Source organism: Monodon monoceros, unplaced genomic scaffold (assembly GCF_005190385.1).
Source record: "Monodon monoceros isolate NGI ecotype Baffin Bay Population unplaced genomic scaffold, NGI_Narwhal_1 Super_Scaffold_1, whole genome shotgun sequence".
NCBI lineage: Eukaryota > Metazoa > Chordata > Mammalia > Artiodactyla > Monodontidae > Monodon > Monodon monoceros.
In genome coordinates this window covers 49877756-49895777 of record NW_021703765.1, presented here as the reverse complement: position 1 = coordinate 49895777, position 18022 = coordinate 49877756, and the positions used below count along the sequence as shown (strand labels likewise).

The 18022-nt window shown below is 40.6% G+C and overlaps 1 protein-coding gene across 1 annotated transcript in view; it reads left to right on the top strand.

The window, feature by feature from the left end:
• GREB1L (GREB1 like retinoic acid receptor coactivator) overlaps positions 1-18022 on the top strand; it is a 257506-nt gene that overhangs the window by 216315 nt on the left and 23169 nt on the right. Inside the window, exons 16-19 of the mRNA XM_029233377.1 lie at positions 4904-5084; positions 6855-7047; positions 13679-13812; positions 17163-17502. Coding sequence (XP_029089210.1) covers positions 4904-5084; positions 6855-7047; positions 13679-13812; positions 17163-17502 — 848 coding nt within the window. The remainder of the gene's footprint in view (positions 1-4903; positions 5085-6854; positions 7048-13678; positions 13813-17162; positions 17503-18022) is intronic.

Genomic DNA, 18022 nt, shown 5'->3' with positions numbered 1-18022 from the left:
GTTACCATTTGGATTCCATGTTGCCTGCCCCTCCTCCCACCCAACCCCCCATGCCCCACTCCATTCTTTTTTTTTTTCTTTTTTAAATATTTATTTATTTATTTGGCTGCGCCGGGTCTTAGTTGTGGCACTCAGGATCTTTGTTGCGGCATGTGGGATCTAGTTCCCTGACCAGGGGTCGAACCCGGGACCCCTGCATTGGGAGTACGGAGTCTTAACCGCTGGACCACCAGGGAAGTCCCCGCACTCCATTCTTTTTTTTTTAAATTTATTTTTGGCTGCATTGGGTCTTCAATGCTGCGCGCGGGCTTTCTCCAGTTGTGGCGAGCCTGGGCTACTCTTCGTTGCAGTGCACAGGCTTCTCCTTGCGGTGGCTTCTCTTGTCGCGGAGCATGGGCTCTGGGCGCGCGGGCTTCAGTAGCGTGGGCTCTAGAGCACAGGCTCAGTAGTTGTAGCGCACAGGCTTAGTGGCTCCGTGGCATGTGGGATCTTCCCGGACCAGGGCTCGAACCCGTGTCCCCTGCACTGGCAGGCGGATTCTTAACCACCGCGCCACCAGGGAAGCCCCCCCCACCCCCTACTCCATTCTTGATTAACTTTGTTCTATGGTTCTAAGAGTCAAAGCTATACAAAACGGTATATTCAGAGAAGCGTCTTCCCCTCCTCATACCTACTCATTCCCATTCTCCCTTCTATACACCCCTTTCCCACCCATCCCCCTACTGGTAACCAATCTCTTTAGGTTGTGGTTTATCCTTCTTGAAGTTGTTTTGCAGAAATGAGGTACATAAGTATTTTCTTTCATCCACTTCTTTCTTACAGTTATCTTGTTTTTAAAAATTTGTATTAATGTGGTATTATTCCATTTTATTATGGTTTTTATTTCCCTTATTACCAATGAGGCTGAACATCTTTTCAGATATTTATTGGCCATTTGGGTTTCTTCTAGGAAATGCCTGCTAAAGTTTTTTTTTTTTTTTTTTGCCCATTTTCTCTTGGATTTGTAGGAGTAATTTATGTATTCTGAATACTAATCCTTTTTAGTAATACTAGTTACAGATTTGGAAGGCTCGTCTTTTTATTTATAATATCTTTGATGAATAGACCTTCTTAAGTTTAGTTTATCTATCATTTGGCCTTTGCTGTTTAAGTAATCCTCTATGAGTTGCCACAGTTATTCTCCTTTATTGTCTTCTAAAATTTTTAGAGTTTTGTCTTTTACATTTAAGTTTTCAATCCACCTGAATTTTTTTTTCTTTTTCTTTTTCTTTGCATATCAGGTAAGATCCAATATAATTTCTTGGTTCTTCAGTGCTGACTGTTGAAGAGCCCATCCTTTACCACTGATCTACATTGCAAGCTTTATCATAAATCTCCGTTTTATATGCATGTGGGTGTGTTTCCAGGGTTTGCTCCATGCCAAAACCACTGTCTTGTTAATACAGCTGTATAATTCTTAGTCTCTGGTAAGGCAGATCTCTCCCACCTTTTCTACTTCAGGTCTGTCTTGACTATTCTTGGTTCTTTGCTCTGCCATATACATTTTTAAACAATTTAAAATTTTAACTATATGTTTATGATATGCTTCTAATTTAAGTCTTCTTTAATGTCATTAATAGTTTCATCATTTTCTCCATAAAGGTCTTATACACCTTTTATAAGATTTATTCATAGATAATATTTTCTGACGTCATTGTAAAATAGTTTTTTTAAAATACATTTCCTAACTGTTTGCTGTTGGTATATAGAAATACAACTAATTTTTATAAATTGATTTTGAATCCATCAACTTAACTAAATTCTTATTAATTTAATTGATTTATTGATGGATTATTTTATGTTTTCTACCAAGACATATTATTAGTAAATAGTGATAGTTTTGTTTCTTTCTCTCTCTCTTTTTTTCAGTAATTGGTGGTTCCATTTATTTCTAAATATAGTAAAAGCATAAGATATTTTTATTGAGTTGAAATAAAATGCTTGTAATGATGCCATTAACACCTCTTGAAAGAGGCCCTCTGAAGGAAGAGACCACATCCATTTTTGTTTTACATTTACTAAGGAGAAGCTGTGAAGGGAGAGAGGAATTAAAATGGAATATTGAATTATATTCTGTTTACATTTTAATATACACTGCGTAAGACCACCAGCTTCTATGAAAGGATAAATACTGTATCATTAGACTGGTTGTGGAGAGTTTTGTTTCTCACTTTACAGTTATAGGTAAAAAAAGTCAGGATATACAGTTATAAAATGTGAGCTAGGTAGCAGAATATCCATTTTAAAAAAGTAGGAAGGAATGCACAAAAATGTTCACAGTGGCTTATTTTGAGTTAAAGAATCCTGGATGATTTTTTCTTTTTTAATATATCTCTATACTTTCCAGTTTTCCCAAGATGAGTATCTATCACTTTCATAACCAGGAAAGAAACAAAACTTAAAACTAAAAGCAAGTCTAAAACAAAATGTAAAGGTAAGGATCATATACTAAAAATGCCCTGTTAGAAATAAAACGATCAAGTACCTCTGATATGCCTCCCCCGCACCGAGACATACCACTGCAGAGCCAGCTGGCAGCATAGACTAATATACCATGTTATGTCTGAGAGAATGACCTCTGAGATTCATGGAACTTTGTCTTTCCATTAAGGGCATGTATGGACTTGACCTGTCAAAGGCATACAATTGGTCGGCATTTCATTTGTTTTGAAATGTGATCAACTCAAGTATCCATAAGATACAATTTTCCTCTTTGTGAATTATTTATGGTCTTATCATACTAAGAGCCTCCTAACTCTCACTGCTTGTTTCCTAAGGATAAACTTAGGAAATATAGACTAATTTTCAACTGGTTCTACTCTCCCTATTTTACAAATAAGGAAACAGAAACCACCAGAGATTAAGTAGGTCCTCTTTCTGTGCCTCTGCTCACCTCCTCTACACCAGAGGACTTTGTCTCTCATCATGACACTTGCCAAAAATATCCATCTTCTCCATCATAAGCTCCATGAGATTAAGATCTTTGTTTGTCCTGCCCTCCTGTGTATCCCCAGGCTGAGCACAATACCTGACATAGTACCTGATATATAATGGATGTTCGGTAAATCTCTGTTGAATGTTGAATAAATTTTATAAGCAATCCACGTTCCAAAAAAATCAGACTACTTGCCAAATTAAATGTTTGATTAATTGCTTTTGGAAATATTCACAACATCATTTGACTACACGTGGGTGGAAATTGAAAACAATCTCTGAGTAAAGGCTCCTGATGAAAAAAGTTTGAAAGCAAAATTACCTTTCTGTTTACCTTTTCTGGTATGATGAATTTTTCATACGGTAAAACATTTTTCCTATCTTCTTTTTTTTGCGGTACACGGGCCTGTCACTGTTGTGGCCTCTCCCATTGCGGAGCACAGGCTCCGGACGCGCAGGCTCAGCGGCCATGGCTCACGGGCCCAGCCGCTCCGCGGCATGTGGGATCTTCCCGGACCGGGGCACGAACCCGTGTCCCCTGCATCAGCAGGCGGACTCTCAACCACTGCGCCACCAGGGAAGCCCTCCTTTTTCTTTTATACCATTTAGAGCTATTAGGATTACGGCATCTAGATGCTAATTGCATATAGCTGTTAATTAGTCTGGTTTTATATGAAAAGAAAAACTAGACAAACAAAACTAAGTCAACATAATTCATAAAAGTCTCTTCACTTAACTTGTTTATCTTTTTTAATTTAAATTTTTTTCCACACAGTTGGAACTGGTAGATGTGGCTGATATTGGATGTTAAATAGATATCCTTGGAGGACCATATCTAACCCCCAAATGTGACATATCTAACCCTAATCAGTCTTCTGGTTCCTTCTGCCTGGAGGATCATGGGCTTGAGTGACAAGGCTCTCCTCTCAGAGGGCTGAGTGTCTTGGGCAAGGGAGTGTTGTGCACCCTTGTTTGGGAGCAGTGTTTTTTTTCCAGCTTTATTGAGCTATAATTAACATATTGTCTAAGTTTAAGGTATACAGTGTGATGTTTTCATGCATGTATGTATTGTGAAATGTTCACCACAATAAGGTTAGTTAACACACACTTCACCTCACATAATTGCCACTTTGTCTCTTCATTTTAAAGGAGGATTTGTATCCAACAGCAGCTTCATGTGCCTAGAACTATTTTAGATGTTTGTATGTAGAAATAATTTTACTATAGACAGAGATGATGATACAGTACAAGTTTTACAGTTTCTAACATTTTGACAATATAATTATCTTGAGTAATCCAGTTCATTCTATTAATTTGGTACATAATCCAATAATCGTTGAGGGCACCCCATACTCTAGGTACTGTGCAACATTGTCACTATATAAAATGAGTAAAATACTACCTAAAAAAGCTCACGATCTAGCGATGTATCTTTGGACATCAGATTTTATTTTCCTTTTTTCTTATATGTGTTTTGTCGCTAAATTTGGGGTAAGGAAGATTTACACGATTGTATCAATTTGGCCAAGAGCTCTGGTCCAAAGCTTCATTTTTTCCAAGTGGCCTATAGTAGCTGTTAGCAGGTAAATAGAATTTAACTAGACATAATTAAATTCACATATAAATATAAGTTTATATTTCACATATAAATAGAATTTAATTAGACAGAGGTCTCGTACATTCAAGCTTCTACTTAACGTATCAGGTCAGTCCCTGTTGTCATTTGCATGAAGTATGGGAGGTGGGGTGCGGTATTCTAAAGAAAAGGAAACCTGATATTTCCTCTTCAGAACTGTTGTGGGGAATATGGAAAAGGAAAACTATCTGCCCTGTAAACCTCTGTATATGGTTAGCACCCAGTATATCAGTACTGAACTTAATCTCATAGACATGTGTGTAAAAAAGATAAACTCTTTTTTCTTCTTGGCAGGTGTCCTTGTAGACTTGGGTCTGGAGGAAAATGGGACAGCCTATCAGAGAGCAGAGAAATATGTTGTTCGTCTAGACAATGAGATTCAAACCAAGTTTGAAGTTTTTATGAGAAGGGTGAAACAGAACCCGTACACACTGTTTGTGCTAGTTCATGACAACTCCCATGTGGAACTAACGAGGTGATTGCTTCAGAGTGAGCAAATACAATATTTCTTCTACAGCAGTAATGGTCATGTACTAAATAATTTACAAGGTGGTGATTTGAAAGACCATGGACCCTACCAGTTGGCATCTTCTCATGGTTAACTTATTCCCACCCTTTCCTTGCTTTCTCAACTTTTCTTACCACTTTAATGTTGATTTTATTTTAACTATACTGTGGGCGAATTTACAAATTCCTGTTAAAATCCGGTCTTAAGAGCATTGTGGGACTCAGCTGCTTCAGCGAAAGGGTGGCAACAAGGGGGTCGCGGTGAGTGAGCTCCCAGAAGGGCCATGTGCTTTCCCGCCCACCCCCTCTCCTCCTCGTGGTTCTTCTCGTTTTCTCCTTTTCCTTGTCCTCTCTTCCTTCCTTTCCTGCCATTTCTCCTCTTCCTTGCCTTTCTCTCTTCCCTCTTCCCTTTAGCAGCAGTGGAGATGCCACTTCAATGATCTGAGAGCAGATCCAAAACCTTCCGCGATCTACCTGTTTAAACAAGAGACCATCCTATCTCTTTATGGGCTTATTAATGAAATAACAGTTTGTGTAGTGTGACGGAGTCAGATCAAATCACAGTACTTATCTAGTAGGGGGTATCTTTGTTCCTATGGATTGAAAAAAGCAAGTAGTTGTTTTTTGTTGTTGTTTTTTTTTAAGGGCAAATAGTTGTCAAATATTACATATCATGGTTTGTCCTCACCACGTCAGGGGAGGGAAATTTCAGGCATCATCAAACATTCATAGATTTTATTTCCTCAGGACACACTGAGGTTAGGCATCTGGAATTTTTTTGATCTGTGGTAGAAATGTCAGAATTGTTCAGAAGCCAGAATGTGTTTGGTACTCCATAATCTGAAGTCCAGAGCCATATGTACGTGTAAATAAGACCTGGTATAACTTGTTAGATTTGCAAGGAAGGAAAGAAGGGAGAGAGGGAGGAAGGAAAGATAAAGAAAAGAAATTTTGCCCACACCTTGTTCAGTTACTGCTTATGTTCTATGAGCAGAAATAGCTCACTGACCTTGTATACCTCATCTTTGAAAGTTTGGGGTAATAGCTCTGAGGATTACACATTGGATCTCTCTGTATTTAATCCTCATGGGCCTTGAGATTACTTTTTTGAATATACATATATATATGTATATAGATAGATAGAGAGAGAGAGAGAGAGAGGGAGAGAGAGGGAGAGAGGGAGAGGGGTGGGGTGGGGATACCTCCACATTGAACGGAACTGAAAATGACTCAGAGATATGAAAATGTTGGTCGTGGGGAGGAGGCCGGAGGAGTCTTCCCCACGGTCTAGCAGCTTCAAGTGAGGAAGGAGAGTGTGTTAACACAGAGGGGATTCCTTATAGCTTTGGGGCCTCTCTGGGGGTACAGATCATTGCACAGTTATAAGCATCATATTTTGATGGAGAGCTCCCTCATTCAGGTGGGCTTTCAAACTGAAGTGATCCACCTCAGCTACGGAGTTGGATATCCTTGGCTTGGATAACTGAGTTTACACTTTGAGGTATATCAGCGACAAACTGAAAAAGGAAAAAAAAAAATCCCTGAAATTTGTCTGAAAGGGGTAAGAAGGTGGGTCCTCTTTGCCTTCCAAATCTAATGTTGGTTGCTTCTGTTCCTGCCCCCAATTAATAGGAACCAGAAAAATAAGAGCTAAAACACCACCTCCATTTTGATATCTGATTCTGCATCTAATCAGTTAAATTAGGAGGTTTTAATGTGACTTTCAATATTTCTACAGTGTCATTTCGGGCTCTTTGTCACATGGTGAACCCGGCCATGGATTGGCTGACAGAGTCATTAACTGCAGAGAGGTTCTGGAAGCTTTCAACCTCCTGGTGCTCCAGGTCACCTCCTGCCCATACACTCTGCAGACCCAACAGTCCCGAATCAGCGCCAACAACGAGGTTCACTGGATACAGCTGGACAGCACAGTGAGTCTCTGTTCTACCCTCTGATACACAGTCATGTTCTCAGTTCCCCTGGGGAGCAGAATCTTGTAATAAAATATGGTCATGGCAAAAGAGTTCAAAAAACTAACTAACATAATGCTTTCTCTTCTAAAAGTTCCATATAATTACAATTATTATTCACTAAAAACTAGTGAATAGTGTCCTCTATAAATTTGGTTCGGTGGTTCTTTTTTGGGCTATCATGCAGATACAAAATTGTCTATCCAGTATAGTTTGTCCCCCTAAAATGTGATGTCAGCTGACACCATCCTCAATATCCTGGATTAGCTTTGTGCCTTTAAATGATTCATTCCAATCTAAAACTTGGAAATTTTATTGTCCTCTTGTTTCAGTCTTACTGATCTAGATGTATATCTATATGTTAATTAGTCTCATGCTTCCCAGCAACTGAATTTTTCCTTTTAATCAATTCTCACAGACTTCTAGTTGAAACAGAAGATGCTGGTACTGTTACTCTAAATTACTCAGGGGACTTCCCTGGCAGTCCAGTGGTTAAGTCTCCGTGCTTCCAGCGCAGGGCACATGAGTTTGATCCCTGGTCAGGGAACTAAGATCCCACATGCTGCGCAGTGTGGCCAAAAAGGAAAAAAAAAAAAAAGACTTTAAACAGGAATTCCCTGGTGGTCCAGTGGTTAGGACTCCACAGACAAAACAAAACACTCTAAATTACTCAGTAGTATCATTTAATGCGTTGAGAATAGCTCAGCACTGTACACATCCAGGTCCAGTCCCTAATACTTAAAAGATATTTTCTGTGACCTATAAACTGTAAGCTAAATATATTAGCAAATAAAAAAATGAGTTTTATTAAAAAACAATAAAGATCAGCCATTAAGCAATAGAACCTTTGTTTAGAAATATTGAACTGTGAGATATTTTAAAATAAACATGTTTAAGTAAAAGAGGCCAGAAATGTCTTACATAAGAATAACTTTATTTTTCAACCCAATGCATTTCACTCTGTTATGAAGTAGGTAAGAAGACTTGGAGCCCTTCTCTTTGAGTATTGGTGTGTCCTTTACAATCAAGCAAGCTCAGGTCCCTGACTCACGTTGGCATCACCAGTCCCTCCCTTGTGAGAACTGTCTCGGTGTGTTGACTGTCACAAGGAGGTTGCTTTGAGCTTTCACTTTGCTGGTATCTTCTCCACCCTAGCTCTGTCCATGAATTGGGTGGGCAAGTTATGGGTGAGATAAGAGGCTGCCAGAGTTCCTTTGCCTCTGAACCAAAACCGTATGGTGTGCCTAGGGTCTACCCCAGTAGTTGTCCTGACATGGAATGGGATAGCCAGTAGAACTGATAAAAGGAAACAGTGTTTTTAATCCAACAGATAGGGCTCCAACTAAATGTTAAGTTGAATATATTGTTAGGGGGGAAAAAGGAGAGCTATCCTATCCTGAACAGTTGGTTTAGTCTTTTTCTGGGAGGGATCACTCCAGTGATAGGAAGGTGGGCTCATAGCTTCTGCCCTTTGTCTTCTCCTGATGTGAAATAATAGAGAAACAAGTTTAAAATAATTTTCCTTAAAAGTCATTCCTATGATTGTGGTTAATTTTTTTAAGTATAATGATGGTATTGTGGTTATATTTTTTAAAGACTTCCAATCTTAGAGGTATCTAGTGAAGTATTTGTGGATTAGAGATATGATACCCAGGATCATATTCAAAGTAATTGAGGGGTGGGGAGCTATTATATTCTAATTAAAGTTTTAAAAAAATCATCACTATGACATTGAGAGGAGCATGGAGAAAAGGTAAAAACATTGAATCTAATTTACAACAACTTTACACATTTAGGGGCGAAGCTCTAGTGATTAGCTTCCTTTAGTTATCCTGAAGCCAATGTCCTAAAGAAGGAATAATAGAGAAAAACAAAGAAAGTAGACTCAAAAAATATTAGTGAGCACTTGTGGGCTTGTGTTAGATCTTTCCAAGAACACACAGAGAGCTGATGGTTTAAGGAGAAAGCAAAGTACGGATAAAAGCCACTATTATTCCAAAGTAGAATAAGACATAGATAGAGAAAACAGATTGGTGGTTTTCAGAGGCGGGGGCTGGAGGGTAGACAAAATGGGTGAAGGTGGTCAAAAGGTATAGACTTCCAGTTATAAAATAGATAATCCCTGGGGAAATAATGTACAGCAAAGTGACTATAGTTAATAATACTGTATGGTATATTTGAAAGTTGCTAAGAGAGTAGATCTTAAAATTTCTCACCATAAGAAAATAAGAATTATAACCATGTGTGGTGAGGGATGGATGTTAACTAAACTTATTGTGGTGATCATTTCACAACATACGCAGATAGCAAATCATTACGCTGTACACCTGAAACTAATATAATTTTATGTCAATTATATCTCAATTTTTTTAAAAAAGAAAAAAATCAAGTTGTACGCCTTAAATATATACAATTTGTCAAAACAAAACAAAAAATGTAACAAAATAAAAACAAAGTAGAGTAAGACAATTGCAGAAAACCAAAGTGCTCTGTGGATTGAAAGGAGGGAGAAGTCCTACCCATTTGAGAGCATCAGGAACGGCGACATAGATGACAGAGCACTTGGGATGGGCCTTGGAGGAGAGGAAGGACAGAGCAGACAGGGGAGCAGCCACTCCTGGCAGCAGACAGCTCGGGCAGGACCACAGAGGAGTAAGCATCAGACATTTTTCAGAGAATACTTAGTGGGATGAAAAGAAACTTGGAAATATACATATGGAATCTTTGAGACCAGGCTGGAAAAGCTTACACTTATTACACAGGCATGAATGATATTTTAGCAAGGGCATAGTATTATTAGAAATAACATTGAGACACAGATGGAGAGAACAAAGGTATGGACACCAAGAGGGGAAAGTGGCGGGGGGGGTGGGGGGGTGATGAATTGGGAGATTGGGATTGACATGTATACACTAATATGTGTAAAATGGATAACTAATAAGAACTGGCTGTATAAAAAAATAAATTAAAAAAGAAAAAAAAGAAATAGCAGAATATACATATTTCTTTTATTTTTTATATTCACAATGTTAATGTACAGCTTGATGCATTCTCACAAACAGCACACCCATGGGACCAGCACCCAGATGAAGAACTAGAACGCTAGCACCACTCCAGAAGCCAGGCACTCTCTCACGAGAGGGAAGCACTCTTCTGTCTTGGTTTGCCCCATTTTGAACCTTATATAAATGGAATCATGCAGTAGGCACTCTCTTATATCTGGCTTCTGTGCTCAACATTGTTTGTGAGATTCTTCTATATTTTGCATGAGTCATAAAACATTCATTCTTTTTGCTGTATATAGATTACGCTGGGTGACTCACCACAATTCATTTATTCATCCTATTCACTTATTTCAAATAGTGCTGCTTTAAGCATTTTAGTAGACATATGTATGCATTTTTGTTGGGTACGCATTTGGGAGTGACATTGCTGAGTTCTGAGTTCAGCTTTAGTAGCTACTAAGAGGCTGCATTTTAAGGCAAGTTATCAACTATAGAGGCCAAGTCAAAGTGATTAGAAAGGGGGAGATGTGTCATCTGGCTTTTCTGATAATTCAGGTTAGAATGAACAAGAACCTAAATCAGAATAGTGGTCCTGGAAATACAAAGGATGGAAGAAATGGTAAATCTTCTAGGATTTATTTATTGGGGAACAGGGAAGGGTCAGAGATATCTTTGAGGCAATGCCTTTAGTTGGAAAAGAGAAGTCAAGAGGAAGGTGGACCTCTGGAGGGCAGATGAGACGGATGTGGGCTGAGTGAAGACTGGGACGAGTGCACAGTCGCAAATGCAATGTGGGAGTTGTGATTAGGGCTTTACAATGAGGATTTGGAATAGATTTCACAAATGCTAATCACTGAAGCAGCTGGTGTAGATAAAATCATGGAAGAAAGTAATGAAGAGAACGGCTGAGAGGGCAGTGAGGCCAAGGACTGAGGTTTTGGCCTCAGGAATCCTTGGTGACCTTCCAGGGAACAGTGTCCACAGAGCAGAGCATTTGGCTGGAGGAAAAGCAGAGACCGTAGTGAAAGGACAGGGAGGGCTGCAGCTGGGGGTCACTGAGAGGGTAGGACTTTGGGAGGAGAGATATTTTTCTTATCCCCAAAGATACAAGGATTCAATAAATTGTATCACTTATGATTTGTGATACTTGGGGATGTGTGTTTCTTTAGAGGAACATCATTCTGAGTTTGATAACTCGTATTTTAAAAGATAGTCCCATTAACTTCTACTTACAAGTCTGTACTTACAGTTTAATGCAAATACAACAGAAAGGGGGAACTATTCACTTCTTATTTTTAGTAGCTCTAGTTCTTAAAACCATACTGGCTCCAGTTGGTGATAAGCCATCTATTTAACAAGCTGCCCTCTCATTTTGCTAAGAGAAAGAGAAGTAAAAATGAAAACAGGTGGAGGCTTCCCGTTCAGCAGGTTATAATGCTGTCAGGGAAAGGAGCAGGCTTGGAGTCGGATTTTACATCTTCCCAAAGAAACATGATTGTGGATGAGAAGAAATGTGAAAACCACATACATGTAAGAAAAAGCTTTTCCCCTTACTCTGTGCCAAGTCGAGATAAAGAGGGAAACTCAGGTGACTGACTTCTTTCATCCTGAAATGATGATTTGACACAGCTATTCAGAACGCAGCCAAGAATCCAGAAAGAAACAAGCAAACAAGTAAACTATAGATGTCGCTCCATCTTTGCTGTAAGGCTCTGATGAAGCATATTTACTCTCAAATAAGACCCTGTTCCAATAAGCAGGATAAGCTGGTTTGGTGGGGGGTGGGGGTAGGGCTTAAAAAATTAAAAGCTGCCAATTATAGTATTTTATTTTTATCTTATGGACCTTATAAATGACACAATTGCTCATCTCTTTGGATGGGTTACTTAAAAGCTCAGAACCAAATTCGCATTCCACTTCTAACAAAACGGCAGAAACTTCTGGGATGCATTTTTGAGAGTACTAACTTCATCCCTGGCCCAGTCTCCTTGCTCTTACCCTTGCTTTTTCTTCCTCTAATTGCTTAATTTCGTCTTATATATTTTAAGCTGCTGTGTAACCTTTATGAGTTGGAGAGTGTTTAAAGAAAAATGTCAGTACATAATAAATAACACATAAAAGTGAGAATAAAATGCACAGGCAACATGACAGCAAGAAGAAATGACTATGAAAAAGTAGTGTACAACAGAGGAAGGAAAACTATTTTAAAAAAAACCCACCAGATACATGAACTCAAAATGTTTATTGATTATTCTGGAGCTACTTAGTTTAAGGACAAGCAGTTTGTCACACATGTCAGGCTCCTCTGAGGAAATCTTTGTGTCACATCCCCAAATAGTTATTCATTTTCATAGTGATGAGTGAATCATCAAGAAGGGGCATAGATTAAATACTGTGTATTCTGTTTTAGAAGGAAGAAAACTATATATTTCACCTTTAAAATGAATTTTGTTTGTAAAAGTGCAAGAGAATCACCATCATTAAATAACATCAGAAAAGTTAAAATTTCTGTAATAGAGGCGTTTTTGAGTTTTTTGATCTCCAGCGAGTTCTATAGAACTCATATGTATCAATTTACAGAGCTGCTTCGAGAAGGAAAAAAATCTGACCTTCTGACTCTACAAGCCTAAGAAATGCTCTTCCTCTAAAAAATCTGAACAAAAGATAGAGAAAACAAACCATCGATGTAGTTATAATCTGCCTTAAGAAAGCATATCACCATACCACTAATCACATACTAAGTTCATTTGAAGTGAAGGGAAATTTCAGTTGGTGCTTCAGAGATGATTGTAGAGTTGGTATCAGGTTATATAAGGAAACACAGTTTTTGTTCAGGTTTATTCAGGTATAACTGACAGATAAAAATAAAAGATATTTAAAGTATACATTGTGATGATTTATGTATACATTTTTAAAGGATGAGGACTCCTATCTAGTTAATTAACACATTCATCACCAAACATATGTATATATACATACACACACGTACAAATATGTAATTTCTTGAGGAACCTCCATACTATTTTCCATAGTGGCTGCACCAATTTACATTCCCACCAACAGTGCACAAGGGTTCCCTTTTCTCCACATCTACTGACACATCATCTCTCATCTGTTTGATGATAGCCATTCTAACAGGTGTGAGGTGATAGCCCCTTGAGGTTTTGATCTGCATTTCCCTGATAATTAGTGCTATTGTGCACATTTTCATGTACCTGTTGGCTATCTGTAGGTCTTCTTTAGAAAAATGTCTATTCAGATCCTCTGCCCAGTTTTTAATTGGATTTGGTGGCGGGGGGGGGGGGGGGGTTGCTATTGAGTTGTATGAGCTCTTTACAGATTTTGGATATTAGCCCTTTATCAGATAAATGATTTGCAAATATTTTCTCCCATTCAGTAGGTTGCCTTTTCATTTTGTTTCCTTTGCTGTGCAGAAGCTTTTTAGCTTGATGTAGTCCTAATTGCTTATTCACAATTTTTTTAACCTTCTAGGCAATAGCCTATTACAGGTCCCTTCTCCCCCGACCCCCAGAAAATAAGACACATTGTATCCTGCCGTCACTGGGTTTTGCTCTGTTTTGAACCAGGAGGACATGAGCTGCAAGGAGAAGCTGTACTTCGGCATGAACGAGTACAGTAAATCTCTTCAGTGGGGAATCACGAGCCCACTTCTGAGATGTGATGAGACTTTTGAAAAGATGGTGAACACACTCTTGGAGAGGTAAATAAGGACTTTCAACCTTTTCTTTAGCTGTACTTGCATGTCTGAAATAGCCAAACGTCTTTTGTGTCAGTGTCACAGGGAATTTTGGTGGAGCCCAGGCTGTGCAAATGACATGTGAAGGCAGAATAAAAATAGCCTTTCCTAAGATGACCTTTCACTCAGATGGGTTTTCTATGATCATCCAAGACCAACAAAGGAAACCAGTGACTCAGAGTGGGAGGTAGAAGCACTTTCTGTGTTCTGAATTGTCTCCCAGGCAGGCTTCATTGCTGCACCCAGAGATGACTTGGGCACAGAGGGATTTGCTTATTAAAGACCATTCCTCTGAGGTCTGGCCTTCCCCACACTTTTACATTTTCCTCTCTTTTCTCCTCTGTCCACCACAGGCAAGTACCCTCAGTAAAAACAAAACTTTACGCTGAGAGATTTGGAGTGTAGACTGAAGAAAATTAAAGAACAAACATCGTTTAAGTGAGTTCAGTTCTAAGTGGCCCTCCTCCATCCCTGACCTTGGGGTTAAGATTCATGACTCTCTGTCTCCTTTTTCTTCCCCAGTTCCAGGTCAGACTCTGGAAGAGCAAAGGGTTTTTCTGGGTTTTTTTCTTCCCTGATCTTGAATCATAGACTCAAAAATTAGGCAGAGGCATTAGAATTTAACGTAATAGGGAATTCCCTGACAGTCCAGTGGTTAGGATTTGGAGCATTCACTGCTGTGGCCTGGGTTCAATCCCTGGTCAGGGAACTAAGATCCTGCAAGCTGTGAGGTGTGGCCAAAAAAAAAAAAAAAAGAATTTAGCCTACTAGAGGTCCCTCCCTGCCCTCCACTACAGTATTCTGTTTGATCATCCAGTGATGGGGGCAGTTGGGCACTATTTGATGAGGCACATTCTAATTTTTAGTAGCTCTAGTTCTTAAAACTGGCTCTAATTGATCACAAACCATCTATTTAACAAGCTGCCCTATAACTTTGCTAAGAAAAAAGAAAGAGAAATAAAGATGAGGATGGGGGATACATCCTACCCAGCAAGTTATAATGCAGTGTCAGGAAAAGGAGCAGGCTTGAGTAGGATTTTATATTTTTGCAGCTGTTGGATTTGAGAAGACTTAACTGACACTGAGATGTTAATCCTTTCACAGCACATGTGATCTTAGATTTCCAGAATCATCCCATGAGTCTCCCCTTTGTTTCCCACCCTTCTGTTCCGCCTGCCCTCTTGGAACCTATCTTTTCTTCCAGTAACATCACTCGAAGTTTTATAAGTCGTATTTTAATGGATGATCCCATCAACTCCTATACAACTTTTGTAATACTTACAAAACTACAGTTACGGGCTTCCCTGGTGGCGCAGTGGTTGAGAGTCCGCCTGCCAATGCAGGGGACATGGGTTCGTGCCCCGGTCCGGGAAGATCCCACATGCTGCGGAGCGGCTGGGCCCGTGAGCCATGGCTGCTGAGCCTGCGCATCCGGAGCCTGTAATCCGCAACGGGAGAGGTCACAACAGTGAGAGTCCGGCGTACCGCAAAAAACCAAAACCAAAAAACTACAGTTACAGTTTAATGCAAACAAAACAAACTAGGGAAACTATTCACTTCTAAATTTATAGCTCTTTCAGTGTGAAATTTAAATGCCTGTATGTCAAAGTTACTCTTTGATCTAACTCTGGCTTTCCTACATGGCCCAGCAAAAAGCATTAAGCCTTAAACTTGGATCATCTGTGCCCACTTCCTCTAGCCAAGTCACCCCAGGCTAATAATAGCTATGATTTATTGAACACTTGAAGGGATTGGCCCAGGACTGATTGAACTGAAGGATTTCTTTACTTTTCCCCAATCTACTAAATTCTTACCACGTAAGAAGACATTGTCAGAGACCTGAATAAAATCCACACTGTGTCTCTGACCAGTTGGATGATCTCGGGAAAGGAGCTGAATTTCTCCCAATCCTTAACTCAGCCTCCTTCTATGAGAAGGTGGAGTGGTCAGAACCCAGGGAATCTGTGGTCCTTTCCAGCTCTAAGTACTTCAGAACCACACTAGTCATTTGATGACCCTAACTGCTATTTGCCCCTGGGTTTTTCTGTATAAGGCTGGTGATGGCTGTTTCACTTTAAATAGAATTATAAAGTGGAGCAAAGGTGAAATCCCCCACTGACCTACCCAGCTGCTAGGCGGCTGCATGTGCTACCAGCTGGCATCCAGAAGGGAAGTTCAGACCCGCCATTGTTTTGCAGGCTCCACGAGAGGCTTGGCCAAGCTCGGGTCCAGGGCCTTGCTTTGCCCATGCCTACTTTCTTGATATCTGCAAGCACCTCTTCATGCCTGCAAGTGGGTCCTCTTTGCCCATTTGTATTCATTCTGTCAGCAGGCTTGGCTTTCTGAGGAATAGCACATTAATGAGAGGTTTATTTTCTGCCTGCTCTGTAATCGTAAAAACTGCCAATTTGGCAGTCCAGTGAAGGGTGGAGGGAGGGGAATGTTGAGGTGAGTCAAGGACACCCCCTACTATTTGCTGGGCACCCTCCACCGAGCAGGGGCTCAGGTGGATAGGAGGCCACACCACTAGGGGGTGCTATTTCTCCAGCCAGCTCCAAGTTTTCTCCATCTTTATGGGAAGATATTGTTATTGCTACAAAGGAGCTGACCTCAAATTAGCAATAAAAATTACTCTTTTTACTCCTGATACTCCACAGACATTACATTAGTGTCTCAGTTTCCTTAACTGTAATCTTAAGTATAAGAGAAATAAGCTAACAAGCATCCTAACCCCAAGCCACCAGCAAGAGGTTAGGATCTAGGGATGATCCATTATGGCTCTGTTGAAAATATGAACAGACCAGTGCTTCTCAAAGTGCAATGTGATTGTATAAAATAGATAACTAATAAGAACCTGTTGTATAGCACAGGGAACTCTACTTCGCCACACAGTGGAAACTAACACAAAACTATACCCCCCCACAAAAAAAAATGCAATGTAATACAAATCACCTGGGGACCTTGTCCAGCCTGGTTCTGATTCAGTACATGTGTGGTGGGAGGATTTGGCGGTTCTAACAAGCTCCCAGGTGGTGCTGCTGTTGGGTGATGCTGCTGGTCCAGAGACCGCACTGGGAGAAGCTCAGGTCACTAGACTGTCCCTAAACCTCGTGAACTTGCTGTACCTATCCCAGCAGGATCTGTGAGCTCGCCTTTTCCTTCTAGTGATGGGGCTTCAAGGTCATTCTAGAGCTCAAGCCCCACTCCTGTCACGAACCCCTTTCCACCATGCTTGGTCTGCATTCCTACAGCACAGACCTCGCTGTCCCAGTGGGCCCCACACCCAGATGCTAGCTCCCTGTGTTCTGTTGAAGGTACCCCAGGCTGCACAGCATGGTCGTCCGCTGCTACCTCCTCATCCAGCAGTACTCGGAGGCTCTGATGGCTCTCACCACCATGGCGTCCCTCCGAGACCACAGCACGCCGGAAACACTCAGCATCGTGGATGACCTCCTCAGCTGCCCAGGAAAAAACAAAAGTGGGAGGGGACACATGCTCATTCTCAGGGTGCCCTCCGTGCAGCTGGCGATGCTGGCCAAGGAGCGGCTGCAGGAGGTGCGCGACAAGCTGGGGCTGCAGTACCGCTTCGAGATCATCCTCGGGAACCCCGCCTCTGAACTCAGTGTCGCAGCCCACTTTGTGGCGCGATTAAAGGTTAGCAATGGACAGACGTTTGTTCTGTTTTCTAGGACTCCCGTGTAGGTGGCTCAGAGGCCTGAGTTTGATAGAGTTTTGCACATATGTCGGTGTGATCTTCGTGACCATGTTAAGGCTAAACTAAGGAACGTGTCCACTTTCCTAGTTTAATAAGATTCTGTCCGGCCCCCCTTTTAGCACATGCATGCAGTTGGTCTTCCATGCTCTCCAACTGCAGGTGCAAAAATGCGATGACCCAATTTCACCCCATGTTTATTGACCTTGTTCGAGATGCATCTAGCCCACGGCCATCTGTTTTCTCAGAAAAAAAGGTAAGTTGTTCTCTCGGACCTCCGTGGGGCACGCCTTTAAGTATCATCCGTTCACTGAATCTTTTCTGTCCGTGTAGCCTATCTGTCTGCTCAGAGTGGGTAAAGTATCCTGTTTCATCTTCAGTGCTCATAGAGAACTACTCCCCACCCTCGTGCATGTGGATTCCCCAACAGTTTGCTGTTTCTTTGTATTTGCTTTGGCCTCA